Source organism: Theropithecus gelada, chromosome 9 (assembly GCF_003255815.1).
Source record: "Theropithecus gelada isolate Dixy chromosome 9, Tgel_1.0, whole genome shotgun sequence".
Taxonomy (NCBI): Eukaryota; Metazoa; Chordata; class Mammalia; order Primates; family Cercopithecidae; genus Theropithecus; species Theropithecus gelada.
The window spans coordinates 62194812-62220992 of NC_037677.1; the positions used below are offsets into that span (position 1 = coordinate 62194812).

General features: G+C 54.2%; 2 protein-coding genes across 7 annotated transcripts in view; one reads left to right on the plus strand and one right to left on the minus strand.

Moving 5' to 3' along the window:
* The window catches only part of CDH23 (cadherin related 23), a 419472-nt gene that overhangs the window by 39826 nt on the left and 353465 nt on the right, over positions 1-26181 (minus strand). The window lies entirely within an intron of this gene.
* Positions 1343-23891, plus strand: VSIR (V-set immunoregulatory receptor). The gene is made up of 7 exons (XM_025397745.1): positions 1343-1569; positions 12882-13310; positions 13986-14042; positions 18984-19091; positions 21419-21446; positions 22551-22744; positions 22920-23891. The coding sequence occupies exons 1-7, from the start codon at positions 1488-1490 to the stop codon at positions 22955-22957; spliced, it is 936 nt and encodes a 311-aa protein (XP_025253530.1). The 5' UTR covers positions 1343-1487; the 3' UTR covers positions 22958-23891.

The following is a 26181-nucleotide window of genomic DNA, read 5'->3' on the forward strand; positions in this document are numbered from 1 at the left end:
CCTGACAGCAAGGGCTAAGGGCCTCCAGAGAGCCCATGACTTGGATCAGGTCCCCCACAAGGCCCCCAGAACTCCTGGCTCCCATTCAGTCCTGTTACCCTGGTTCCTCACCCAGTCAGACTTTGGGTGTCCTCTGCCCCTCAGCCTAGAAGTCACCTACGAACCCAAGATCCCTAAAGTGCCAGAAAAACCCCTGGAAGCTTCAGCTAGACTGGGGTAAACTGAGTAAAACGGCTGTGCTCTTCCACTCCTTTGATCCCTGGCCACGATCACCTCAGCTCCTCCATCACATAATCACTCACTCATTCATCGGTTTGTCCATTCAGATAAAAGTGCAATAAACACCTTCTCCACGCCCAGCTTTGTGCTAGGGACTCGGAAACATCAGGGAGAGGTTTGTAGTTTAGCTCCGGAGGGCAGAAGAGCCGGAAGAAGAACCAACTGCTTGGTTATCTCAGGCAGGAGGTGGTAGCTGAAGGGAGTGTGGACAGTAAGGATTTGCGGGGGGAAAAGGAAGGGTCAGGACATTTTGTGAAGTGGGAGGACTTGAGCTGAGCCCTGAGGGATGAGAACAATTTGGAGAGGAGAGGAGAGACATTCCAGTGGTGCCAGCAGTGCTGGGTGTGGGTGCAAGAGCAGAGGCACTAGAAGTTAGGGTGCATCAGAGTGTCCTGCAGATATCCAGGCACCAGGGAGGGAGGGCCGTGCACAGCCGGGCTGACAGCTGAGGCCTCTGCCGGAGGGGGCTTGCAGGATATGCTGTGGGGCACGCCAACAGGTGTTGCCTGCATACCTGTCTGTGTCCCGGGGTAGGGATGTGCTGATCCTGGCGTGCAGTCCTGCATCTGTTCTGTGTGTGCGTGTATGTGTGTGTGTGTGTGTGCATGCACTCAGGGTGCCTTAGGCTCTGAATCTACAGTTAAACTGGTTCCAGCTTGCCTAGCTCTTCACAATGTTAGATTTCATTCATTCACTCATTCACTCACTCATTCCACAACTGGGAGTGCCTACCACATACCAAGCCCTGGTCTGGCTGGATGATGTAAGGTACAAGTCTCTGTCCCCAGACCACTCAAAGGCTGGTGGCTGAGGGCAGATGCAAGCCATGGTAACGTCTGTCACGCTGTTAGAGGTAGATCTACTTCTTAGGCTGCGCAGCAATAATAATCTTCTCTCCAAAGGACTGGGGGACCGTAGAACGGGCTTTAAACTGCCGATCAAGTAGAGTTGACTCGCTGGGACGCACACTGGCTCCCCACCCACGGGGCCGGTCTCCGGGAAGCCCCTCCTCTGAGAGGCAGTTCCCCTACACGCCCCGCCGGGGGCGCTGCGCGACGGGGGCGGGTGCCTGGAGCGCGGCGCTGGGGCCGCCCGCTGCGCTCACTCGCTCGCACTCGCTCGCACTCACTCGCGGGAGGCTTCCCCGCGCCGGCGGCGTCCCGCCCGCTCCCCGGCACCAGAAGTTCCTCTGCACGTCTAACGGCGACATGGGCGTCCCCACGGCCCCGGAGGCCGGCTGCTGGCGCTGGGGATCCCTGCTCTTCGCCCTCTTCCTGGCTGCGTCCCTAGGTAAGGTCGGGGGAGGCGGGGCGCTGGGGAAGAGCTGGGAGAAGACAGCAGACTGGAGTGGGAACTGTGGGATGGGGGCGTCCTGGGAGCCCTCTCAGCCTGTGTGACCGTGCACCCCACTCCACCCACCGCCCGGAGGCTGCTGGGACCACTGGGCAGGGTGCAGTGGCGACTGTGCCAAGTGTCCCAGATAGGCATCAGGCACATCTGCATGCTCTGATAGCTGCCCAAGTGGCAGGCAGGGCTGTGCCCTGAGGGCTGCCCAGAGAGCCCCAGGCACAGGTAGCTTCTGCAGAGAAGGAGAGGCACAGGGTGGGGGTGGTCAGTGTGTTCTGGTGGATGTCACCGGCTTTTGACAGCTGGCATCTTTTTGCTCCTCTAGTCTCAGGGCTCTAGTGCTGCAGAGGACACAGAGGGCGTGGTATGCTCTGCCCTGGTGAAACCCCTGGCTGAGCCTTGGTGGGCACTGGTCACGGTGGGCCCACTTTCAGACACAGAGGCAACACTGCCCACCTGGTCCCGATTCTAAGGGTCTGATAGCCCAGGAATAAGTGGTCAGCTGATTCCTGCCATCCTAGCAAGGCTGCCACTCAGGGACCAGTGTGGGGTACTGGGGAGGATGTGGGACACTCTCCAGCTCAGCCACGAGCCCCTTCTAGGTCCCTGGATAACTTACGGCATCTCTCTGGTCTCAGTTTCCTCAGCTCAAACACAGAAGCCCACACAGGGAAACACCACTTTCCCCTTCCAAAGTCCAGACTGTCAGCATGTTCAGACAGTATCCTAGCCTGAACACAGGGGTTCCTGGGCTGGGGGCAGAGGTCCTGGTACCCATGGCCTGGTTGCCTGGTTCTTGCCTGCCCAGAGCTGAAGAGGCTGGATCTCTTCAAAGAGTCTGTGGAACCAAACTTTATGGGGAGGGCCCAGGGAAAGTATGAGTCATGCAGGGACTCGGAGGGAGGCAGGAGGGAGGTGGAGGGCTTGGCAGAGGGACCCAATGGGCGGGATGGAACAGAAGGAGAGGGTGACGGGATAAGAGGGAGAGGAGGAGGCTGAACCTGGAAGATACCTCAGCAACCTGGGTGCCCACAGGCTTCCGGCTATCTCAGCACTTGGAGGGTGGCTTGGGCCTCTGAGGAGGAGGAGGGCTCCACATGTCACAGACACAGCTGCCCAAGCCCCAGGGTGGATGCTCCTCAAGGTGACAGTCAGAGGGAAGAGGAGAACGGGAGGTGGAGTGGACAGTCTCAGCACCAAGGCCACAGCTTACGGCAGGGCATGGCTTCCAGAAGGAACAGGGGACGGTGGCAGGCAGGCAAGTCAGCATCCCACCTGTCATGGGCCACCTGCCCTGCCCTGCCCTGTCCTCCCAGGTGACGCTGTGAGACCCTTCCTGCTTTCTTGCCCACTTCCTGCCCTCACTTGGCTGGGCTGCCCTCTGTTCAGCAGCCCCATTTGAGAAACAGTTCTAGAGATCCAGGGCACAGGGACCCAGCTTGCAGAGCACCCAGTAGCAGAGAGGCCCCAAGAGGAGCTCGGGACGCCTTCCCCTGTATTGCTTATATGGCCATGGGGCCTTTACTCCCAGAGGTCTTGGCTACTCAAACAACATGGTACACCAAAGAGCCATCTCTTCCTGGGCCCAGCACAGGGAGATGATTTAGGCTGGCTGCAGCTTTCCACTGAAAGGAGTCAGAAGCATTTGAATTGCTCTGGGACCTCAGTATTCTGAACTGTGACATGGACACACTATAATAGATATTCACCCAACTCCCCAGGACAGTGTGCACTGAGGGGCTAGCAGATGGGAGGCCTGGTTGCAGGTGTCGTCAGCAGGATCTGTAAGTTGCGAAGATTGATCACCAGCCTGCCGAGGTGCTGGGTTGCCCTGGGTATGTTGCCCAAGGTCAAAGCCTTTATGCCAGGGAAGGTGAGATAGAGTGTCCGGCACCAGCCTGTTCTGCAGCTCTTGGGTTTGGGCCAGCACTGAGGAGAATGGTAGTAATGAATGTCGTATTCGGAAGCCCTGGAAACACCAGAGATACTCCTTTCCTGGGCCTGACTTAGGGTGAGATGGATGGAGAGGTACACTTGGGACCAGGACCCAGCAGATCTCAAGGGTGGCAGAGCCTCTTCTTCCCCACAGATATTCCCAGGACCTGAGGCAGTTACTGTCCTTGCCCTGTCCTCATGGGTTGACTCAGGAGTCCCAACCTCTGGGATGAGCACATTTAAGTTCATAGAAGTGCACTGGGGTTAGGGACGAGAGACCCCATCTTCCTCTTCACAGCAAACCAGGCTGCAGGGCCTTGTTGAGTAACCCAGTGCTGCAAGCCTCTGACGCAGCAATGGTCAGCTCTTAGGAAATCCACAACCCACTGCCCAGAGGCTCTGGAGTAGAGAGGAACAGCCTCGAGGCCAGTCCCTTGCGTGAGGGGGCATCTACCCAATGCCAGGGACACCCAAGGGCCAGCAATACTGGGAGCCCCTTGCTGAGCTGTACTGGTTGTTCGTGTTTCCTCCCAAGCAGGGCAAAGGTTCTGCTGAGGTCTGACCTTCGTGGGAGAGGGTGATCCAGGCAGGAGTGTGCTGCTGAGATGCTAAAGGGGCCACCTCCCTATCCGCACACAGTGTTTGTGGTCTTAGGCCTGAGCAGATGAAAGGAAGAAAGAGATCCTCAATGACGACCCATTGGCATACCAAGTATTGAGGTATCAAGCCCCACATACCAAGCTTGAGGCCCCAGGCTTTAGCCAACCAATGATCCAGGGTCAGTCCGGTCTCCCAGGGGAGGGTGGGCCAGGGATCAGCACTGTGGCTTCCAGTGGCCCCATAGATACTCTTAGCAGCAGTCCCGGCACGCCTGTGTATGGCAAAGCCAGGGACTTGCATGCCAGGGCTTCCGTACAACCCCTTGCTTAACTCTTGGGCTTTGCGAGTCACTCAGACCTAGGCTCAAATCCCAAGATGGCCATTTACTGCTCTGTGATATTGGACAAGTTATTCAGTATCCCTGAGCAGGTTCCCCTACCTCTAAAATGGGGATGATGATAACACTTCCCTTGGAGGGCTACTGTGAAGAGCCAATGAACGAACACTTAACACAGCACGCGGCTGCTCGTGAATACTGTGTAATGTTATGGGATTTCTTGGCTTCTGCAGGCCACATGCCACTGGTTTTCCATCTAAGGTCCTTGCTCTCTACAGGGCCTTATGGAGTGCCCAGGGCCTGGGAACGCATTGGTGAGCTTCACTGGGACTAGATTCTCCAAAACCTGGAGTGTGAAGGGTGTATGGGCTGCATCCAGTTACCTGTGAGCCCCGATGGGTCCTCACAGTCTGAAATGCCCACGGAGGTGCCTGCAGGTTCTCCTCTTAAAGTTATCTGGAGATGAGGATATTGAAGGCAAGCCTGCCTGGTCCTGGGTTTGCTTATCTTGGTGGGATCTTTCTTACATTTGATTCTTTTACATTCAGTCCATTCACTTTGGCTGGCTATCCCCAAAGACAAAGACAGTGGCCACCATCTTGCTCATCAATTAGTAATCCAGTAATGAGGTTGCTCTGCTACTTACCAAGCCAAGCAAGCCCATTCCTTTAGCCTTTCTGCATAGGATCTTATTTCCCATGGGGACCTGGGGTCAAACCCTGCCTTTGCTGTTCACTCATCATGGGAACACAAACACACACTTCCCCTTTGCACAATGGACAGGTTGGGTGACATGGTCTCAGTGAGGCTGACCACCCTCCTCTGAAGGGTAATTCCACACCGGTGTTTCCCTAGCTGCAGTCATTTGCTTATCACCTTTGTGATCTCTGCAGTGTCTGCCCTTTCATAATATTTAGTTATTTTTTCTTTAAATCTACTCATTCTTTTATTTGCGTATGTAGATTTTTTAAAGGAAACTTTTTATCGCTGTCATTAGTGGAAAGCCAGTATCACTTGTCATAAATAGAACAAAACCATAAAAGTACGTAACAGGAAAACCATATAAGGGTATTAAATTCTAGTTGGAAACTTTAGCCTGGGAAGGCTCTGAATCTGAAAACTGCTGTTTTCCCTTGCGAAAAATTAAAATAAAATAAAATTTTAAAAGAAAAGGAGATTAGCAAGTGAGAGAGAGATGTTTTAGAGACATATTAGCATCAAACTGGGCCTTTCTCTTTGATGTAATCAGGACTGAAATAATTGAAAAGGGAATAACCTCTTCTATATATGATTCAATGTTATTTAATGTAAAACCAAAAGTAAAACTATGTGGTAGACGTGGCCAGGCAAGCTGGGCTTTCATTGGTCATGACATTTGTCCGTCTTCAGGAAGGAGGTGGGGCCTCCAGTCAGTCCCCAGCTACCTCTAGTCTCTAGAGAGTAGTCAGATGGCACCAGACCTCCAGAGGCTGACTACCTGGGTTCAGATCCCGGCATCATCACTTATTAGTTGTAAGGCTGTGGGCAGGATACTAATCTCTCTGTGCTTCCGTTTTCTCATCTGTAGAATGGAGATGATACCAGTACCTACCTCACAGGGTGGAAGGATTACATAAACTAATCCATGTAAAAGTGTTTAGAATGAGGCAGGGCACGGTGGCTCATGCCTGTAATCCCAGCACTTTGGGGGGCTGAGGTGGGAGGATCACTTGAAGCCAGGAGACCAGCCTGGACAACATAACTAGACCCCATTGCTATGAAAAATTTAAAAATTAGCTGGGCATAGTGGCATGTGGCTGTAGTCCTAGTTACTTGGGAGGCAGGGGTGGGAGGATAGCTTGAGCCCACAAGTTTGAGGTTACCGTGGGCTATGATCTCGTTGTCACTGCATTCCAGCCTGAGTGAAGAGCAAGACCCTAGCTCTCTAAAGAAAACCTACCAAACAGCCAGGCACAGTGGCTCACGCCTATAATCCCAGCACGTGGGGAGGATGAGGTAGGTGGATCACATGAGGTCAGGAGTTCAAGACCAGCCTGGCCAACATGGTGAAACCCCGTCTCTATTAAAAATACAAAAATTAGCCAGGCGTGGTGGCAGCGCCTGTAGTCCCAGCCACTCGGGAGGCTGAGGCAGAAGAGTTGCTTCAACCTGGGAGGTGGAGTTTGCAGTGAGCCGAGATGGCACCCCTGCACTCCAGCCTGGGCAACAGAGTGAGACTGTTTCTCAAACAACAACAATAAACCCAACGAAACAAACAAGTACTTAGAATGATGCCTGGCACAGAATAGTAGGGGGCAAAAAGACTTGAGATGGACCTTGAGGACGTCTTCATGGCATAGGAGCATGAGGGTGGCTGGCTGGAGCTGGGAGCCTGGCCTGCACACAGTCCTCCTCCAAAAGGGCCTGGGGAGTCTGGGAGGGGTTCATCCACAGAAGCATCCACGGGCCAGGACCTCTGGCCAGCTGTCTAGGCCCTCCGCGGGGAGGCATGCTAGCTTCCAGCCCCAGCCCCGGATGCAGGACGCTTTCCCAAGGTGCTGGAAGTGCCGCTTCCTTCAATAGAGCCTGGCTTCCCCTTCCCAGCCCCCTCGGTCTGATGTGAATGGACACTTCCTGCAGGGGCAGGTATCAATAAACACATCTGAGATGCCCTTTGTCCTCACTGGCCAGAAAGCCCCAGGGCAGACTTGCTGGCTTCAGGCCCTCAGCCTTTTCCTTGCCACGCTTCCTTTCTTAGCCTTGGCAGACCCAGCCTGATTGATCCATGCCTCTGTTTCCCTCTACATCTTGATAAAGACAGAACATAGTCTTTTCCTACAGCCCCAGCCCCAGCCTGTGGACCATCCTGGGGGATGGGGCCTTGCGGGAAGCTGGAACCAGGTCCCATTCTCTTTGGGATGTCCTGTGAGACCAAGGACGGGACCTTTTGCATCTAGTGCGGGGCCAGCCACAGCAGTCAATTAATAACTGCTTACTTGACAACCCCTAGCAGCTGGTCAGAGTTCAGCTGTTTGGGTGGGGCCTCCTAGGCGCGACTAACGAAGCTTGGGTCCCACCTCCAAAGGCTGGGGCGTTGCCTTGGCGACTGTGGGCTGAGCGCACGCCCTGTCATGAAAAACACACAAGCCTGTCCACACCCACACACACCCATCCCGTGCACACTCACAGGGGTCACCCGGGGCCTGCTGGGTGGAGAGAGGTGAAGGTCACAAAAACTGGTGTTCTGAGAAGATGCCAACAAGAGCTCCTTTCCCTTGTACTAGGACAGAAACATCTGAGGGTGCCACAGCTAGAAATCACAGGCACAGGCCCATGCCCAAGTTCTGAGCAGATGCCCCTGATGGAACTCTGCATCCCCACAGCTACCCTGCCTGGGCCTGGCCCATGTTAGGACCTTGGTAAATATTTGCGGAATGAAAGAATGATGTTTTCAGCTTGGGTCTGAGGCAGAGCAGGAATGTTGCACGGAGGACGTGGAGGTCAATGCACGGTCAGTTCATTCTTTCTAAATAGCTGAAGGATGAGGTATCAACCCTGCCTGCCCACTGGAGGGTTCTGGAGAGGTGGGGGCTCTTCCTGTCTGCAGTGCTGGCCCATCCAAGGTGTGAATCTCAGCTCAGTCACGCAGGGCTGTGTGGCCTTGGGCAAGTCACTTCTCTGAGTCTGTTTCCTCATCTTTAAAGTGGGGATGATACCACCCATGTCGGGGGTGTTATGAGAATTAAATGTGACAGGTATAAGATGCTCAGCAAGTGCCTACACATAACACATGGTCATAAGACAGCTCTTCCCTGCTGGCCACAGGATTTTAGAGCTGGAGGGGGCCTCGGATCATGGGGCAGCCCTCAGGTTAAGATGAAGAAAGGGAAGCTCAGAGAAAGGTGGGACCTGCCCAGGGGCACACAATGAGGGCACAACTAAGTGGACACTGAGGCCCCAGGACCTTGCAATCCAAGCGAGAGTTTTACTCTTGAGACTCAGGCTTTCCCAGGTTCACCGCACTCTTCCTCTAGGTGGCCCTGCCTCTTTACCTAGTGGCAGGTGGCGGGTGGGGGTCTGGGGGCACTGGGTCTTGACAGCATCATGGCAACCAGACAGTTCCCGCCTGGTACATGCTCTCAGGCCCAGGCCCCAGGTCGTTTTCCTGTCCCACATGCTCTTTGGCCACCCTGGAGCCAGGGGCCTTCCTCCCCACCCACTTTCCCCGGTCTCCGACAATGACCCAGGTGTCCGAAAGGATCTGTTCCTGACAATAAGCAACATCCTCTTGCCAAAGAATTGTAATTTTAGCCGGGCTGAACAGCTCCCCTGACAACACACGTGCATGTGTGCAGACGTGGAGGCCGCAGGGCGTGTGCAGGCCCCTCTGCACACTGTGCACTGCCCCTCTCCCCAATACCATGCCTTCGAGTGTCCTCCTGAGGACAGGCTGCCGTGCGCCTTGTCCCAGCTGGAGTCTCAGACACAGTAAATGGGGTGTTTTCTGGCCTTCCCTCCCTCCCCAGGACAAACCCCCGTGGGTTTTGTCCTGTCCCTCTGGTTTGTCCTGGACCCTCTCCTGTCTGGCCCTCTTGCTTGAAACTGGGCATCCTCCCCTGCTCCCCAAACTTGAATCCTAGGGCAACTTCTCCGTTTTTCTAAAAGGGGAGCGACTCCTTTGGGACCTGTGGGATGGGTGGCCAGTGTGTGAGGGGTGGGGCAGTGTGGGGGATTGAGCAATGCCCCCTCTACAGCACTCCCTGAACCCTGCTTTCTCTCTGATGCACCCACCCCCATCCTCTGTGCATCTCAAGGAAGTTGCCTCCAGGGGAGAACATACCTTCGCCACTGCTGCGGGTGCTATGGGTACAATCCTGGGGTCATTAACCCCATTGCTTAGACCCTGAGGGCTCCCAGCCTGGTGCCCTGCCCCACCCTGTTCACAGGGATACTCAGGCCAACAACCACGCTAGCCCCCCTTGTCCACACCTCTGTCCACTTGAGGGCCCCCAACCCCACCCAGCTCAGCTTTGGCCACCAGCTCTACTCTACCTGTCCTGCCCTACCTACCCCTGGCCTGCAGCCCTGTGTCTGCTGAGCCAGCCCTTCAGCCAGCCCCCAAGCTGTGTGTCCTGGTGGTAAATACTACCGTAACTAAAGCTGGAGCTGAATTCGGCTCCCAGCCCTGGGGTGGCTCTGGGGTAGGAGGCAATGCCAGACAAAGGGAGAAAGGGGCAGAAGCTGGGAGAGGTGCTGGTCAGACCTGCCACATGGCCTGCTGGGGAAGGGGGCAGCACAAGACCCACTCTTGGGGCGAGTTTTGGTTCTTCCTGGGAGCATGTGGGAGAGCCCTTTCCCTAGGTCCTCCTCACTTCTGTTTCCCGGCAGGGCCATGGTTTTGCAGCTACACCCACCCCACTCAGGTGTGAAGGGGAAGTGCAGGCCAGCACGGACAAAACCAGGGGCACAGCCAAGCTTCCTGGGGCTCCTTTTCCACTGAGCCTGCTGCAGGGGTAAGGGCAGTGGGTTAGCAGTCAGAGGAGAGTTGGCTAGTCCCTGCACTGCCAGGCTTCCCCTGGGGACCCTGGGTGGATCATCTCCTCTCTTGAGTCTGTGGGTCAGATTTGTAGCATAATGGGTTTGGGCAGTAGAGTCCCATGCCAGCTAGCCCAAGGAGCCACACTCATTCATCACAAACTCAAATGTCCATAGGGCCAAGAAACCACGGTGACAGAGCGAAGCAGGCCAGGTGGAATTATTAGGGAGTAGTACGGACTGTGGCGAACTGGAGTGCTGGTGCCCCCCAAAAGCTGCTACTGAGCTCCAGCTGACAGTTGCCCTGTGGGAAAGCTGGTTTAGCGTTATCTTCTGATTTTCTAAGGAGAGCTGGAAGTCAGAATTTTCATGTCAAATTCTTGGTTTTTAAATGTTGCCATCTCAAGAAAATTAAAAAGATTTTGAGGATCCAATGAAATATGTGTGAAGACTGGATGTGGCATGTGGGCTTCCAGTTTCTGGACTTTTTTCATCAGTGTAGTGTCTACATGCCTGAGTTTAATTCTGGCTCTAGCACTTGCTTGCTGTGTGATCATCAGTGAGTTACATAAGTTCTCTGTGCCTTAGTTTCTTCATCAGTGAAATGGGAATAAAAGTAATACCTTATATCATTGTTAGATAAGCCCATGAAACCCTCAGCACAGTGCACAACACATGCTATGTCTTCTTATTATGGTTCTACCTAGATCTTGCACCACCTGAGGTCCCCCATGCTCCCGGCTTTGAGTTCATACCTTCTGGAACTCTGGAACTTCAGTCCAACCACTTTCCCTTTCTGGGTCTCTCTGTTTCTGCCTGAAAAGGAGACCTGTATCTTGCCAAAGAAGTTCTGAAATCTCTGATCACCCTGACAATGACTCTAAAAATCTGGGGCTCCCAGACTTGGCTCTCTGCCTAAAATGCCACTCCTCCAGACATGCCGTTTGGGGCTTTGCTGCCTTTGGAGACTCTCCTTTAAACACAAGCCACCCAGGATCGGATCACAAGTTGTTATCAGTCATTCACACCTTAGCAGGAAAGCCTTTAAAGCTGACTTCTCCATCCCACTGTGCTTCTCACTCCTAGGAGGCGCTTCTTGACTTGCTGAATGAATTAGAGACCTGTCTAACTCCCAAGTACCAAGCACCGACTACTCGCATGGCACTTGAAGAACACTTCATGTGAATTATTACTAACCCTAGGCTCAACTCTGCCAGGGAAATGTGTTCATTTCTGGGTGAAAACATCTGTGAGTGAGGAGTCGGGGCTCAGTGTCTAAGTGGCTCACAGCTACTGGTCCAATGCAGGCTGGCCAGCTCCAGAAGCCCCACCAGGCTGCCTCTCTCTTGACTGGACAAGGCTTTCAGCTCTTCCAGTGGGTCTCAGCCTGCCGCCGAGGGTCCTGGGCTCTAAGGGCAGGGAAGGGGCATCTGAAGGAGGATGTGGTGTTATCTTGGCTCTGGGCAATGCCCCTGGCTGGGGCGATGAAAAGGATGTATCAGTTTGGATTCTGTACATAGTTCTAACCCTCCTTTCCTCTCTACTAGACCCACAACAGCCTGACATGCCATTTAAAATAAAAATACCACTGGCCAGGCATGGTGGGTCACACTTGTAATCCCAAGACTTTGAGAGGCCGAGGCAGGAGAATTGCTTGAAGCCAGGAGTTCAAGGCTAGCCTGGGCAACAGAGGGAGACCCCATCTCCAAAACAAATAAATTAAAAATAAAAATAACACTAACGTGTAATAATTGTAGGTATCCCTCAGAGATCTGCAGAGGGCATTACAGCTCACATCTTGTGTTCTCGTCTTTCCGTCATCTAGTCCTCTCACAACTCTGCATTGTAGCCAATAGTTTTCTCACTGCACAGATGAGGAAACTGAGGCTCATACAGTTAGAAACATGGCCTCTAGCCCATATTCTGTTTTCAAAAGCTCATGCTTTTGAGGGTCAACCCGATTAAATGCCGGAGGATTGGGATATGGCAAAGTGGGCCAGGGAATTGCTTCATTTGCTTGGTGAAAAAAAACCAAACAGAACTAGACAATTTTCCAACATTGGCTGGGAGGAAGTGCACGGATGAGATGACCTTTCACATATTCTCTGTCCCGGTCCCTCAGACACTGAGTTTTCCCATTTTCACACTACCTTGCTTAGGACACCCTTTCTACTGGCTAAAATCCTATCTATGCACCAAGTCCAAAGACCCTCCCTCCTTCAGGAAGTCCCTGACTGTCCCCAGAAGGCTGTTTCCTCCCTCCTCCAAGTGACCTGAGGGCTGGCACTGGATTGCCTTTGCCATGGGGTTCTACTCTTGAGAATGCAGACCTCATCTGCTCAAGGGGAGGCCATGCATTCAGCATGCAGGTGAGATGCAGCACCTGGCCCAGGCCTTGCACAAGCAGGTGCTCTCAGTGCTCCCTGGTGAGGACGGGAAGGCATGTTCAGTCCTAGGAGTAGGAAGGGGCAGAGGTGTTGATGGCCCCTACAGAGCGGCCAAGGACAAGGAGCTGCTATTCCAAACAGCCTTTCTGCTCCCCAACCTGCCTCCCACCCAACGGGCTGTGCATACACTCTACTGGGAAGAGGGACACACCTGACTGCATTGCTGCCCTCCGAGTCTCTCCCTGCCCTGTCTAGCATCCAAGAGCACCCCTAGTTGGGGAAGCTTCTGTGGCTCCCCCCGCAACAGCCTAGGATGGAGTGGGGTTCGTGAACAAATGCAGAAGGCAGTCTTAGGGAGGTCAGCTGACATGCCCGGGGCCTGAGGCTGGGAAGTAGCTGAGGCCAAGGTTCTTCTCTGCTCTGGGGGTGCCAGGAGTAGCGCTGGATCAGTCAGGTGACAGGGCTCTCCTCTCTCTGAGCAGGTCCGGTGGCAGCCTTCAAGGTCGCCACGCTGTATTCCCTGTACGTCTGTCCCGAGGGGCAGAACGTCACCCTCACCTGCAGGCTCTTCGGCCCTGTGGACAAAGGGCATGATGTGACCTTCTACAAGACGTGGTACCGCAGCTCGAGGGGCGAGGTGCAGACCTGCTCAGAGCGCCGGCCCATCCGCAACCTCACGTTCCAGGACCTTCACCTGCACCATGGAGGCCACCAGGCTGCCAACACCAGCCATGACCTGGCCCAGCGCCACGGGCTGGAGTCGGCCTCCGACCACCATGGCAACTTCTCCATCACCATGCGCAACCTGACCCTGCTGGACAGCGGCCTCTACTGCTGCCTTGTGGTGGAGATCAGGCACCACCACTCGGAGCACAGGGTCCACGGTGCCATGGAGCTGCAGGTGCAGACAGGTGAGGGCATCCTGCACGTGACAGCCCGGCGTGTGTGGAGGGCTGCCTGTCTGATGGTGTGACCATGCATGACACTGTGCTGGGCAGAGTGTGAGGCTGCATGGGTAGCACTGGCACTCCAGGGAGTGTGTGGGTGAGATGGGGTGGTCAAGGGTGTGTAGATTGTGGGTGTGTTGTTAGCTGGAGTGATGGAGAGGGAGGGTGTACCTGGCTCCGTTTGGGACACTGAGATTTTTTAATGTGTGAGGCTGTAGGTACCTGGGCTGGGAGTGTGACTGCTCATGGTGACATTGTGGCTACCGTGGGTATAGGCATCAGCGGGACGGATTGGTGCCCTGGGGCATGACTCAGTGGATGGCTGAATGGCTGTTGAGGAATATGTGTGTGTGTCTGTCTCTCTGTTCAGGTGAGAGGGCAAGGGCCTGTGGTTCGGATAGAGGTGTGGGCGCCGGCGGGTATCCACATGCCACTGGGAGTGGCATGAGAATGGGCTGGGTGAGAACATGCCAGGGTGTGTGTGTGGGTGCACATGTGTGCAGGCTGCCACTGGGCCAATACTGCTGAGTAGGCACTAGCGTGAGAACCTGGGGCGGGAGGGGGACACTGGCCTGGACAAGCCTCCCTGGCCTCCTGGGCCTGACACCCACCTAATGGCCCTTCTGTTTGTTCCCACAGGCAAAGATGCACCATCCAACTGCGTGGCATACCCATCCTCCTCCCAGGAGAGTGAAAGTAAGGGACCATCCTCTTGCCCCTTCTGGGTTATCTGTTCTCTTCTGTCCTCATCCTGCACCCAGACCCTGTTTGGAACTCTGGCCTTGTCACCCCAAGCCCACAGAAACCCCAGTCCTCCTCCTCCTCTGCTGCTGCACATCCCTTCTGCTTCCTCCTTGGTGCAGTCCCCAGAAGCCCACTCCCCTTCCATCTGCTCTGGAGTCTCTGCTCCTCTTGCCTCTCTGGAGTGGCTGTGCCTTGGCAGTCACCTTTGGCTGGGGAAAGGGCCTCATGACAGGTACTGCCCCAGGCAGCTAAGTGCTGCCCTTCCCACCAGCCCCCTATGACTTCGGAAGGCTGGGGGTCTAGAATTCAACTACTTCAGATTTCTGTGTTCTGTGTGTCTGTGTTCTTCAGATGTTCTCTGTTGTAGGGGAGGGAGGAGGAAGAGGCTCAGGAAGGGGAACAGAACTACCTTTCCTGAGTTCCCACTGTGTGCTGGGCACTGGACTAAGTATTACTACTTCAGGGATATATATATATATGTAATATATATTATATATAATATATATTATATGTTACATATAATGTAATATAATATATAATATATTACATATATGTGAAATATATAGTATATATATATTTTTGAGACACAGTTTCACTCTGTCACCCAGGCTGGAGTGCAGTGGTGTGATCTGGGCTCACTGCAACCTCTGACTCCTGGGTTCAAGCGATTCTCCTGCCTCAGCCTCCCGAGTAGCTAGGATGAGATTACAGGCATGCACCATCACGCCTGACTAATTTTTGTATTTTTAGTGGAGACGGGGTTTCACCGTGTTGGCCGGGCTGGTCTCAAACTACTGACAAATGATCCAACTGCCTTGGCCTCCCAAAGTGCTGGGATTACAGGCGTGAGCCACCACACCTGGCCTCAGGATTTTTTTTTTTTTTGAGAAAGAATCTCGCTCTGTCACTCAGGCTGGTATGCAGTGGTACAATCACAGTTCACTGCAGCCTCAAACTTCTGGACGCAAGTGATCTTCCTGGTTCGTTCTCCCAAGTAGCTGGGACTATAGGCATGCATCACCATGCCTGGTGAATTTTTAAAAATTATTTTTGGGGTTAGGTGTGGTGGCTCATGCCTGTAATCCCAGCACTTTAGGAGGTCAAAGACAGATCACTTGAGGCCAGGAGTTCGAGATCAGCCTGGTCAACATGGTGAAACCCCGTCTCTACCAAAAATACAAAAATTAGCCAGGCATGGTGGTGTGCGCCTGTAGTCCCAGCTAGTCAAGAGACTGAGGCAGGAGAATCGCTTGAACCCAGGAGACGGAGGTTACACTGGGCTGAGATCGTGCCACTGCACTCCAGCCTGGTGACAGAGCGAGACCCCATCTCAAAAAAACAAAACAAAACAAAACAAAAATTTGCCTGGCATGGTGGCGGGCATCTGTAATCCCAGCTACTCAGGAAGCTGAGACATGAGAGGTGCTTGAACCTGGGACGCAGAAGTTGTAGTGAGCCGAGATCACACCACTGCACTCCAGCCTGGGTGACAGAGCGAGACTGTCTCAAAAAACAAAAAAATCACTTTTGGTAGAAATGGACTCTTGCTATGTTGCCCAGGCTGGTCTCGAACTCCTGGGCTCAATTGATCTTCCCACCTTGACTTCCAAAGTGCTGGGATTACAGGTGTGAGCCACCACACCTAGCCTCAGGGAATTCTTATAAGAACTCTATGGAGCAGGCATCACCATCTTCTCTGTATCCATGGGAACAGAGGCCCAGAGATGTATGCTAACTTGCCCAAGCTCACATAGCTCAGGGCAGCATAGCTGGGATCTGGTTGCAGGCCTGCTTAGCTCTGCTTACTCACCTTCTTCTCAGCTTGGGGCTGTGCAGTGGGTAGCAGTTAGCCCCTGGTGCTTGCTCAGAGAGGTGCCCTACAGGGTAAGGGGACACTGCTCTAAGGGTGCCTGGCACTGAGAGGTTGGGTGAAAATACCCAGCAGCTTGGAGACAAAATGCAAGGGCACCTCCCTCTTCTGAGTACAGGTCGTGGCTTCCACATCCGTCTACACCCTGTATGTGTCAGGCATCCAGTGGGGACCACCCCTGCTAGGCCCTGCAGATACAAAGGCATCCAGGAGGACATGCACGAGGACCTAAGCTGGAATGGGGATCAGCTAAACCAAACCCAACTCAAAGGCTACATTGACTTTTTACTCAGCTACCCTTTTTTCCAACCAACAAACAGGCCAAGAGCAAAATTAGAACATGCATTTTGGTCGGAGCCATGTTGGTCAGGCTGGTCTCGAGCTCCTGGGCTCCCCAAAGTGCTGGGATTACAGGATTGAGCCATTGTGCCCAGCCCCAGTCCCAGCCTCTTAATGTTATCCTTGGGAAGTAAGAGTGTAGCTTGACTGTGAAATAACACGGAAGTACAAGTTGGCCTGAGGTAGGGGAATGAGACTAGAGAAGCTGGTGCCCAAGGAGCTCCTGCATTGCTGAGGGGCTGTGGTTTCTCAGTGAGCTCAGAGAAGGGGGCCAGGCAGCTCATCTCCCTGTGAACTTCTTCCTGCCTCCCCAGTGCAGCAGAATGTGCTGTCTGCTTTCACCCAGCTTCCTCCCTGGGAAACCAGGCAGCCCAACCCTCAGCAGCCAAACTCCCTCCTCCACATATCCCCGTGGGCTACCAGGCAGGCCCTGGACAAAGGCTGCCTGAGCAGGCCAGGCCCCTCCCATCCCACCCTGCTGTGTCAGGGCCTGGCACATTCCTTAGTGCGGTGTCGGCAGCTACCTCTGCCAGCGCCTGATCACCTTCCCAGGATAAGCCTGGTTCTGGATGGTGAGCAAGCATGCCTGCCCTCCCCTGTGAGTGCCAGCCCAGGCACTGGCCACGCTTGGGGGAAGGGGTGGGGAACTGTGGCGAGGCTGAGCTCTGCAGAGATGCCTGCGGCTTCAGAGAGCAGCTGGATCCACAGACCTGTCCCCAAACCTCTGCGCCCCTCTGCCCCAGAGTCAACTCAGCCCAGGTTGCAAGGAAGCCTCAGGCTCTTGAAGAGACATTAAGTCCTGATCTGATAGAGGGGCCACAGAGGGGAAATCTCCATGTGGGGACAGAAGTTAGGCAGGAATATCTTTGTCTTTGGAGAGCTCACCCTCCAAAGGCAGACAGGGAACAGGCATCAGTGGCACCTGGCAAAGCTCACAAAATGTTGCTTAGTAGCCGTCCAGAGGAGACCTGCTTTGATCACTAGAAGAGAGTGCTTTGCAACTGGCTTCTCAAATATTGCCCACAATAAGGTCCTTTGATGGGGGTTTTGAAATACTGAGGTGTCTAGGTTATAGAATGTCTTTACTTTCAATATTCCACGTCAAAATGCAGTCTTGCTGAGATCTGCAGGGAACCTGCTGTAATGTGGAGCGGAGCTTGCTTTGTAATTAGCATAGCAACTGTTCCTCTACCGGTGGGTACTTCTAAAGTGCCTGAAAACAGTTTGTTCTCATTTGCGGTATGAACAAACCTCCTGAAAACTTGTTTACACTGTCGAATTGCAGAGCAAAACAAAAACAGCCTTTATTCCCAAACAAATAGCGCAAAGGCAACATGTAGACCACAGCCCATCTACTTCTCAGGGGCGAAGTTGACACTGTGACAAGGTATCCCAGCCCATCTTTTGGCTCTGGGAAAGGCTAAAATTGGGAAGGAAATGCGTTTATGTTGGTTGTGGTTCCGAGGGCACGTCTGTTCCCAGCTAAACTCCTGCAGTCAGCAGATGGCCTGAAATAAATCAAACCTCCCCATGCTGTTGGGACAGCAAAGCGGTACAACCTTTTTGGAGGGCAATTTAGCAATAGCCGAAAAGAAAATGCACATACTCTTTGGCTCAGCACTTTGACCGCTGGGAATTTACTACAGATTTCCTTCCTGAGTGAGCCAGGCTGCATGCACAAGTTGATTGCTACATTATTAGTTATGCTGAAAATGGAAACAACGTGTTTACCAACAGAGGACTGCTTCAATAAATTTAGTGGGAGCAATGTGATAAAACCCTAAGCAGAATGAGATAGGTGAGACAGAGAGATGTCCACGCTGTGCTCAGTGGGAAAAGCATTGTCATATGATCCTGCATCTGTTGTATTTGCAGGGAATATGACTAGGACCACAACACAGAAACCGGCACACAGGGATGATCTCTTCAGAGGGGCTCTTGGTACAAAGGGAGAAGAATATTTGAATATTTTTTTAAACTTGTACTTTTTTTGGTAATTTAATAAGTTTAAAATTGAAAAACATTGGACAAGGATTCACGTTTTTCTAGTTCTCACCTCGGGTGTTTCTCCTGTGACTTGTGTGGCAAGATCAAGGGGTTCCAGAGGCCCTGTCCCAGAGCTAAGGAGTCTCTGGGATGAGTTGGGGCTTTTAATCTATTATGATAAAACATATATAATGTAAAATGTATTTGCCATTTCAACCATTTTAAGCCTACAGTTCATGGCATTAATTACATTCACAATGTGCAACCGTCACCGCTATCTATTTTCAAAACTTTTTCATCACTTAGGCTTCTTTTGACCTTGAGCTCTGTGGCATGGGGTCTGCGAAGGCCCTGCTCTCCCTTTTCAGGGAATAACCTGTAGCCAAGGGTGTTCCAGCTGTCCCTTGTGGGCTGGGATGAGGACTCTGTTCCCTCTCTTGCCTGGAGCCGCCTGAGCTGTAGGTGACTAGTCTTATTTCTGTATGCTCCAGGTGCATATGGCGGCAGGCACAGGGCTCTCTTTGAAAGGAAAACCCCTTATCTTCCATGCCTCTGCAAGTCGCTGGGGGTCTAGCTGTTGGACTCCGGGGAAAGGCGGGTCTCCCTGCTGCCTGGTCTTCCCTCTTTGGGCCTCAGTTTCCACTTGGGAGGAGCAATGGGAATGGGGCTTCACTTTGGCTACCTCTCTGCCCTTTCAGACATCACGGCTGCAGCCTTGGCTACGGGTGCCTGCATCGTAGGAATCCTCTGCCTCCCCCTCATCCTGCTCCTGGTCTACAAGCAAAGGCAGGCGGCCTCCAACCGTCGTGAGTACTCCTGTCTGCCTGGGGTGGGTGGACGGTGCAAGTGACCTGCTCCAACCCCCAGCTCAGCGCCTGGGATTAGCAGGGCACGATGCAGGCATGATTCCTTTCCATTTGAGAGTTGGGAGCTGCTGCACTTCCGGCCAGGAGCTGGGCAAAATGGCCGAGAGAAAGGAGGCATGCCATTTCTGGAGACCAAGTGCCCACCAGCCCCTTTGGCTCCCAGGCAGTGCTGGCCCAGCACTCAATACATGTCTTCTGAATGAATGATCATATGGAGTAGCTCAAGTTGCTTTATAAAAATAATGCTGCCACTCAGAGTCCTTGGGGGACCTGTTTAAGGTATAGGCGTGCTTGTTTTGTAATTAGTAGCAATTGTTGAGACAAAAAATGACTTTTGGAATATTAGAAGTGGAAGGGGTCTTACAGATAACGTAGCTCAACCCTTTCTTTTTCCAGATGAGAAGGCTAAGATCAGCGGGGTTACATAACTGGCTGAATGTTACATAACTTAGTAAGTGGCAGAGCCAGGACTCGATCTCAGAGCTTTCAACGCATGCTCTTTCCAGGGAATAGAAGTCCACCGCATAATAAAAATGCTCTCACTTACTCCTCATTGCAACTCCAAGAATTTGGTCCTACCATTGTCCCCATTTTACCGATGGGCAAACGGAGGCACAGAGGGGTTAAATAACTTGCCTAAGGAACTACACAGCAAATAAGTGGTGGGGCTGGGCTTTAAGTCATGGGCACAAACATCTTTCACCTCCCACCCTGGCCAGGTGACAGTGCCCCTTGCCTGGGTCCTGACCCCGCGCATGAGTCTTGGTTAGTCTGAGTCCTCCAAGAAGGGGCTAGGGAGTTTTTTGTCCTTGCTTCCCCTCCCTGGCCTCTTCCCCTCTGCCTGGCTACAGAAGTAACGGAGAAAGGATTGCTCTGGCGCCAGGTGGCTTTTGGCTCACAACTTATTTCCTGTGGCCGGCCCTTAACAACTTGTCATCCCTCCCTCCCCTCATTCCTGGGGGCTCCCACATGGAGCCCCATAGTGGGTCACTCGGGGGCTATGGCCACCTCACCCTTGCTCTCAGAACTCCCCTATTCCTCTCCTAGAACCCACCACAACCTACCTGCAGGAATACCCATGGCTGGGGGTGGGTGGGGGCAGGTAAAGGGCTTGGAACAGAAGAGCAGCCCCGGGCAGCAGGGCAGGGGGAGCAGCATTGCTCCCTGGTGGAAGGCTGGCCCGCAGAGCCTGCTCAGGAATGAGGCACTCTCAGGAAGAAAAGGAAAGGGCTTGGAGCCTTGAGGAGGGCAGTTTGCTGGAGAGGCCAACAGGTGTGGATTTCCATCCTGCTTTGGATTGAGCCTCAGTTTCCCCAGCTCTAAAATGGAACCAACAACCCTCACCCCAAAGGGTGGTGCAGAGGATGAGATGAGGGAATACCCGTGTGCACCTGCGCGAAGCCTGACCCATGAGTCGGCCGTAAACAATAGCCATGATTCGAATAGATTTCAGGAACTTTTGGGTAACTTCCCTGTGTTTGTTCTGTTGTTGTGCCCCTCCCCCACCATCCGTTTCCCCATCGTAATCGGCAGTAAAGCTCCTTAAAACGAGAAGCATCTGTGGGAGGACGTGGGGTGCTGCATGAAAGAGGGAAGTTGGGGTCACTGCATCTAATTGGTAGCCAGTTTAGGGGGTGGGGTGTCCCAAGGCTGAGGCAAGCAGCAGCAACTTAGATGAGAAGCAGAAAGTAAGTGAAGTGGCTGGGAAGTGATCGGGGACTCGCACCTTGTAAGGTTTCCCTGAGAGATGTCCCCTAGAATGCCACCCTATTAGGCAATGTAGGGGATGGGACAAAGAGGACCAGGAGCCCTCTAATTAGGCACTGACCTTAAACAGTAAGTCATGGCTAAAAACCGGAACCTGGCAAATGTTCAAACAAGAGACATCAGTTAGCAAACTCAGGAGTTGACCTTTGGTCAGTACTTAAATCTGAAGGTCTGACGCTGTGTAAGTCAAGCCATAGGAGAAAGTGCTGGCTGCCTTTGGCCTTTTGATGGCAAATAGTGTTCTTACACACTTGGAAAATGCAGATAGAGTTTCATTTATCAGTCGTCAAAATGGGCCCCTTGTGGAGGCCCCATCTGCTGGACAGACACGCAGATCATTGCTGGACAGCACCCATGTGAGCAGAAATGGAGTCTGGAGCTGGGCAGGGCCCTCCTGGGCTCGCTCCGGTTCCCTGCAGGGCATCTGCCAGCAGAGGCAGGCATGCTGTATGGGGAAGCCTTCCCTTCCATGACCAGCTTCTCTGTCTGTCTGTCCCTAGGTGCCCAGGAGCTGGTGCGGATGGACAGGTAAGGCCCATGGAGACCTGCTTGAGAAAACTTCCTAGGCCGGCTATCCAGGAAGAGATACTTCCGTGCAGTAGGGGCCCTGTTTAGCCACCTAGAGCAGCTGGTCAGAAGAGCCTCTGCCATCTGCTGCTGAAGGCTGCACATCTGTGCGGATTGGCTGCTCTCCTGCCACCCCCACTCAGCAGGCTGAGCTCTGATTCTGCTCAGATGTGTCGTGCACCCACCTTCGGGTCTCAGTGGTCAGCCTGGGCCAGGATGGGGACAGGGAGGAAGCAGCTGATCTGGCGCAGACAGTGAAACACGCAAAGGACGCCCGCGGGCCCAGCCCCAGCCACACCCCTTGAGCTGTGCCTCCTGCCTGCAGAGAACTCCAAGGAGAAAGCTGTCAGACTGCTGCAGGCCACAAGGGCAGAGGCTGAAGGGTCCTAGAGTGGTGCAGCGGGCCGGGTCTAGGGGCAGAGGGGATGGGGACTGTGTATTGGTGTGCTCTGGGCAGGAAACTGGCATGCAGCCTGGCCTGGAGGATGTGCTCAGGGAACCCGAGTTTCTGCCCCGGTACCTGCAACACCAAACGCAAAGCTCCTCTAGGTGTTTGAAAGGGATGCTCTTCAAGGCAGGTTGAAGGAAGTCCTGCTTGCAACCCACCTAGAAAGAGTTGCAGAGGTCTTCAGAAGTTATCTTACTCCCAACTGGGAAGAGAAGAGAACCCCTCCCCTCAGCTCAAGACAGGCTTTGGGGATGTTCGATCCTAATGCCATCAACTCTATTGACCAAAGAGAAACTTGTCCCCAAATTCCCGAGGCTGAAGTCCTGGAAGTGTCTGTGATTTTCGGCTTCCTGGCTGTGCCCAGGGTTGATGGTCGGGGAGGAGTTGGGGTCTGTTCTGGTGGGCCCTGATGCCCTCAGCTCAGGACAGGTGGGCAGGTGCAGCCCATGGCCTTTCCTCTGTGGGCCTGGCTCCTGCCTTCTTGCTTGGAGATGCTGCTGAGGCCTGGGGATGGGGATGTAGGTGAGAGGAAGGGAGGAGAGAAAAGCCGGGGGCAGGGAGGGTAGAGTTCATGCTGCAGACAGCACAGGTGACCCTCCATTCTGATTCTGTGGCAGCAATACTCAAGGGATTGAAAACCCTGGCTTTGAGGCCTCATCACCTGCCCAGGGGATACTGGAGGCCAAAGTCAGGCACCCCCTGTCCTATGTGGCCCAGCGGCAGCCTTCTGAGTCTGGGCGGCATCTGCTTTCGGAGCCCGGCACCCCCCTGTCTCCTCCAGGCCCCGGAGACGTCTTCTTCCCATCCCTGGGTAAGTGTTTCCTGACCTTCACAGCACCATGACCTGTAAGGTCATGACCTCATGGCCTGCAGGGCGTCGGCCTCGCTCCCTACCCTCCCTGAAGAGTTCCACAGCCTCATGGAGTGGGGTTGAGGGGTGAGGGACAGAGGACCCCCCATTCACTTTGCTTCTCCTTTTTTTGCAGACCCTGTTCCTGACTCTCCAAACTTTGAGGTCATCTAGACCAGCTGGGGGACAGTGGGCCATTGTGGCTGGGTTTGGGGCAGGTGCATTTGAGCCAGGGCTGGCTCTGTGAGTGGCCTCCTTGGCCTCGGCCCTGGTTCCCTCCCTCCTGCTCTGGGTTCAGATGCTGCGACATCCCAGAAGCCCAGACCCTCAACCCCTCTGGATGCTACATGGGGACGCTGGATGGCTAAGCCCCTGTTCCAAGGATTTTGGGGTGCTGAGATTCTCCCCTAGAGACCTGAACTTCACCAGTCACAGATGTCAAATGACTTAGTCTTAAGAAGTCTCAGAATGTCCAGCCCGTCAGCAGTTCTAATTCTGAGACATGAGCCTTGGGATGTGGCAGCATCAGTGGGACAAGATGGACACTGGGCCACCCTCCCAGGCATGAGACACAGGGCACTGTGGAGATACTTCTCCCCCATGGCCGCCTGGGCTCCCCCATCTCGCCTGAGGCTGCTCTTCTGTCAGACTTCCTCTTTGTACCACAGTGGCTCTGGGGCCAGGCCTGCCTGCCCACTGGCCATCGCCACCTTCCCCAGCTGCTTCCTACCAGCAGTTTCTCTGACGATCTGTCAACAGGTTAAGTCAATCTGGGGCTTCCAGTGCCTGCATTCCAGTCCCCAGAACTTGGTGGTCCCGAAACGGGAAGTACGTATTGGGGCCTAGTGGCCACTGTGAGCAAATGGTGTCTTGGGCAATCTGAGGCCAGGCCAGATGTTGCACCACCCACTGAGATAGTGGTGAGGGAGGTGGGTGGGGCCTTCTGGGAAGGTAAGTGGGGCCCCCCACCCTCCCCATCCTCTACTCCCGCTGCTCAGCCTGGGCCATTGCAAGGGTGCCACACAATGTCTTGTCCACTCTGGGCCACTTCTGAGTGTGAAGCGGGATGCTATTAAAAAACTATGTGGGGAAACAAGTGCAAACCCTGTGGATGGACTGTAAGAGCCAGTTTAAATCCGCACTGTGCTGCTCCTCCCCCACCCCACCTTCCACTCCATACAATCTGTGCCTGGCGGAGTCTTCACCACAGGGCGACTCAGCCAGGTGGGGGTGATGTTCCCATCTCCTGCTTGTGGGCATGCCCTGGATTTGTTTTTATACACATAGACAAGGGCAGTCCTTTGTGGAATTGTGATGGGAGGATTTTAAAGCAGGGGAGGAGAGTGGGGGGCATCTCTGTACACTCTGGGGGTAAAACAGGAAAGGTAGTACCTGAGCATGGGGACAGGTGAGGTGGGGCTGGGCAGACCTCCTGTAGCGTTTAGCAGGATGGGGACCCCAGGGACTGTGGAGGGCGTAGTCTAGCCTGGGCATTTGTCTCCTAGCAGCCTACACTGGCACTGCTGAGCTGGGCCTGGGTGCCAAAAGCCAGGATTTGGGGCTAGGCAGGGAGATGTTCACCCAATTGCTTAGGGGGTTGGGGGGATGGAAAAGGGGAGCAACTCTAGGCTGCCTGGCAGCAGTGAGCCCTGAGCCTGCGGCTACAGCCAGGGAACCCCACCTGGACACATGGCCCTGCTTCCAAGTCCCCCAGTTAGGCCCAAAGGAATGGTCCACTGAGCACCTCCTGCTCTGCCTGGGCTGGGCTGGGGGCCTTGAGGAGAGGGCAAACATAGGCCCGGAGGTGGGGCTGACACCTCAAGTGGCCAGAATGCCCAAAGCCCGGCTGCTCCTTTGTCCCTGGGTGGAGGGGGATCCCTTCTGTTATTCCCTCTGGTCACCACAATGCTTGATGCCAGCTGCCATAGGAAGGGGTGCTGGCTGGGCACGGTGGCACACACCTGTCATCCCAGCACTTTGCAGGGCTGAGGTGGGAGGACCACTTAAGCCCAGGTGTTCAAGGCTGCTGTGAGCTGTGTTCAAGCCACTACACTCCAGCCTGGGGGACGGAGCAAGACTTTGCCTCAAAGCAGATTTTAAAAAGAAAGAATGAAGGAAAGAGGGCGTGTTTTTCACAACTCATGGGGGCCTGCAGGGCAGGAGTGGGGACAGGACACCTGCTGTCCCTGGAGTCGAAGGACAAGCCCACAGCCCAGATTCCAGCCTACGTCCCAACTCACGAAGAGCGTGCCCTGCCCTCTGGGGAGGCTGGCCTGGCCCCAGCCCTCAGCTTCTGACCTCGAGGCAGAGACAACTTCTAAGAATTAGGCTGCCAGACCCCAGGCCTGGCTGCTGCTGTGTGGAGAGGGAGGCGGCCCGCAGCAGAGCAGCTGCTGCACTTCCTCCCCAGCTTCCTCCGGCGTGCGGCCCTGCCCTCTCTTCTCTGGACCCTTTTACAGCTGAACGCATCTGGGCTTCGTGGTTTCCTGTTTTCAGCGAAATTTACTCTGAGCTCCCAGTTCCATCTTCATCCATGGCCACAGGCCCTGCCTGCAGCGCACTAGGGACGCCCACCCTGCTGTTGCTTGGGAGGGGCAGACTGCTGGAGCCGCCCTCTGAGTTGCCCGGGATGGTCATGCCTCTGATGCCAGCCCTGATGGCTGTGGGCTGGGGTGCATGGGAGAGCTGGGTGGGAGAACATGGCGCCTCCAAGGGGCAGGAGGAGCACTAGAGGCTGGGGCAGGGTGGGGCTGGGGCAGGAGGCTCCTGGAGCGCTGGATTCCTGGCACAGTCTGAGGCCCTGAGAGGGAAATCCGTGCTTTTAAGAACTAATTCATTGGCCGGGCGCGGTGGCTCAAACCTGTAATCCCAGCACTTTGGGAGGCCGAGACGGGCGGATCACGAGGTCAGGAGATCAAGACCATCCTGGGTAACACGGTGAAACCCCATCTCTACTAAAAACTAGCCGGGCGACGTGGCGGGCGCCTGTAGTCCCAGCTACTCGGGAGGCTGAGGCAGGAGAATGGCGTAAACCCGGGAGGCGGAGCTTTCAGTTAGCTGAGATCCGGCCACTGCACTCCAGCCTGGGTGGCAGAGCCAGACTCCGTCTCAAAAAAACAAAAAAAAAACAAAAAAAAAACTAATTCATTGTTAGGAGATCAATCAGGAATTAAGGGCCATCTTACCTATCTCCCGACATTCACATTTTAATAGAGACTTCCTGCCTTTATTCCCTCCCAGGGAGAGGCTGAGGGAATGGAATTGAAAGCACCATTCGGAGGGTTTTACTGACGCAGCGGGGACTGCTCGGCACTCCCTAAAAACACACCATGGAGGCCACTGGTGACTTTTGGTGGGCAGGCTGGCCCTGCCTGGGGGAGTCCGTGGCGATGGGCGCT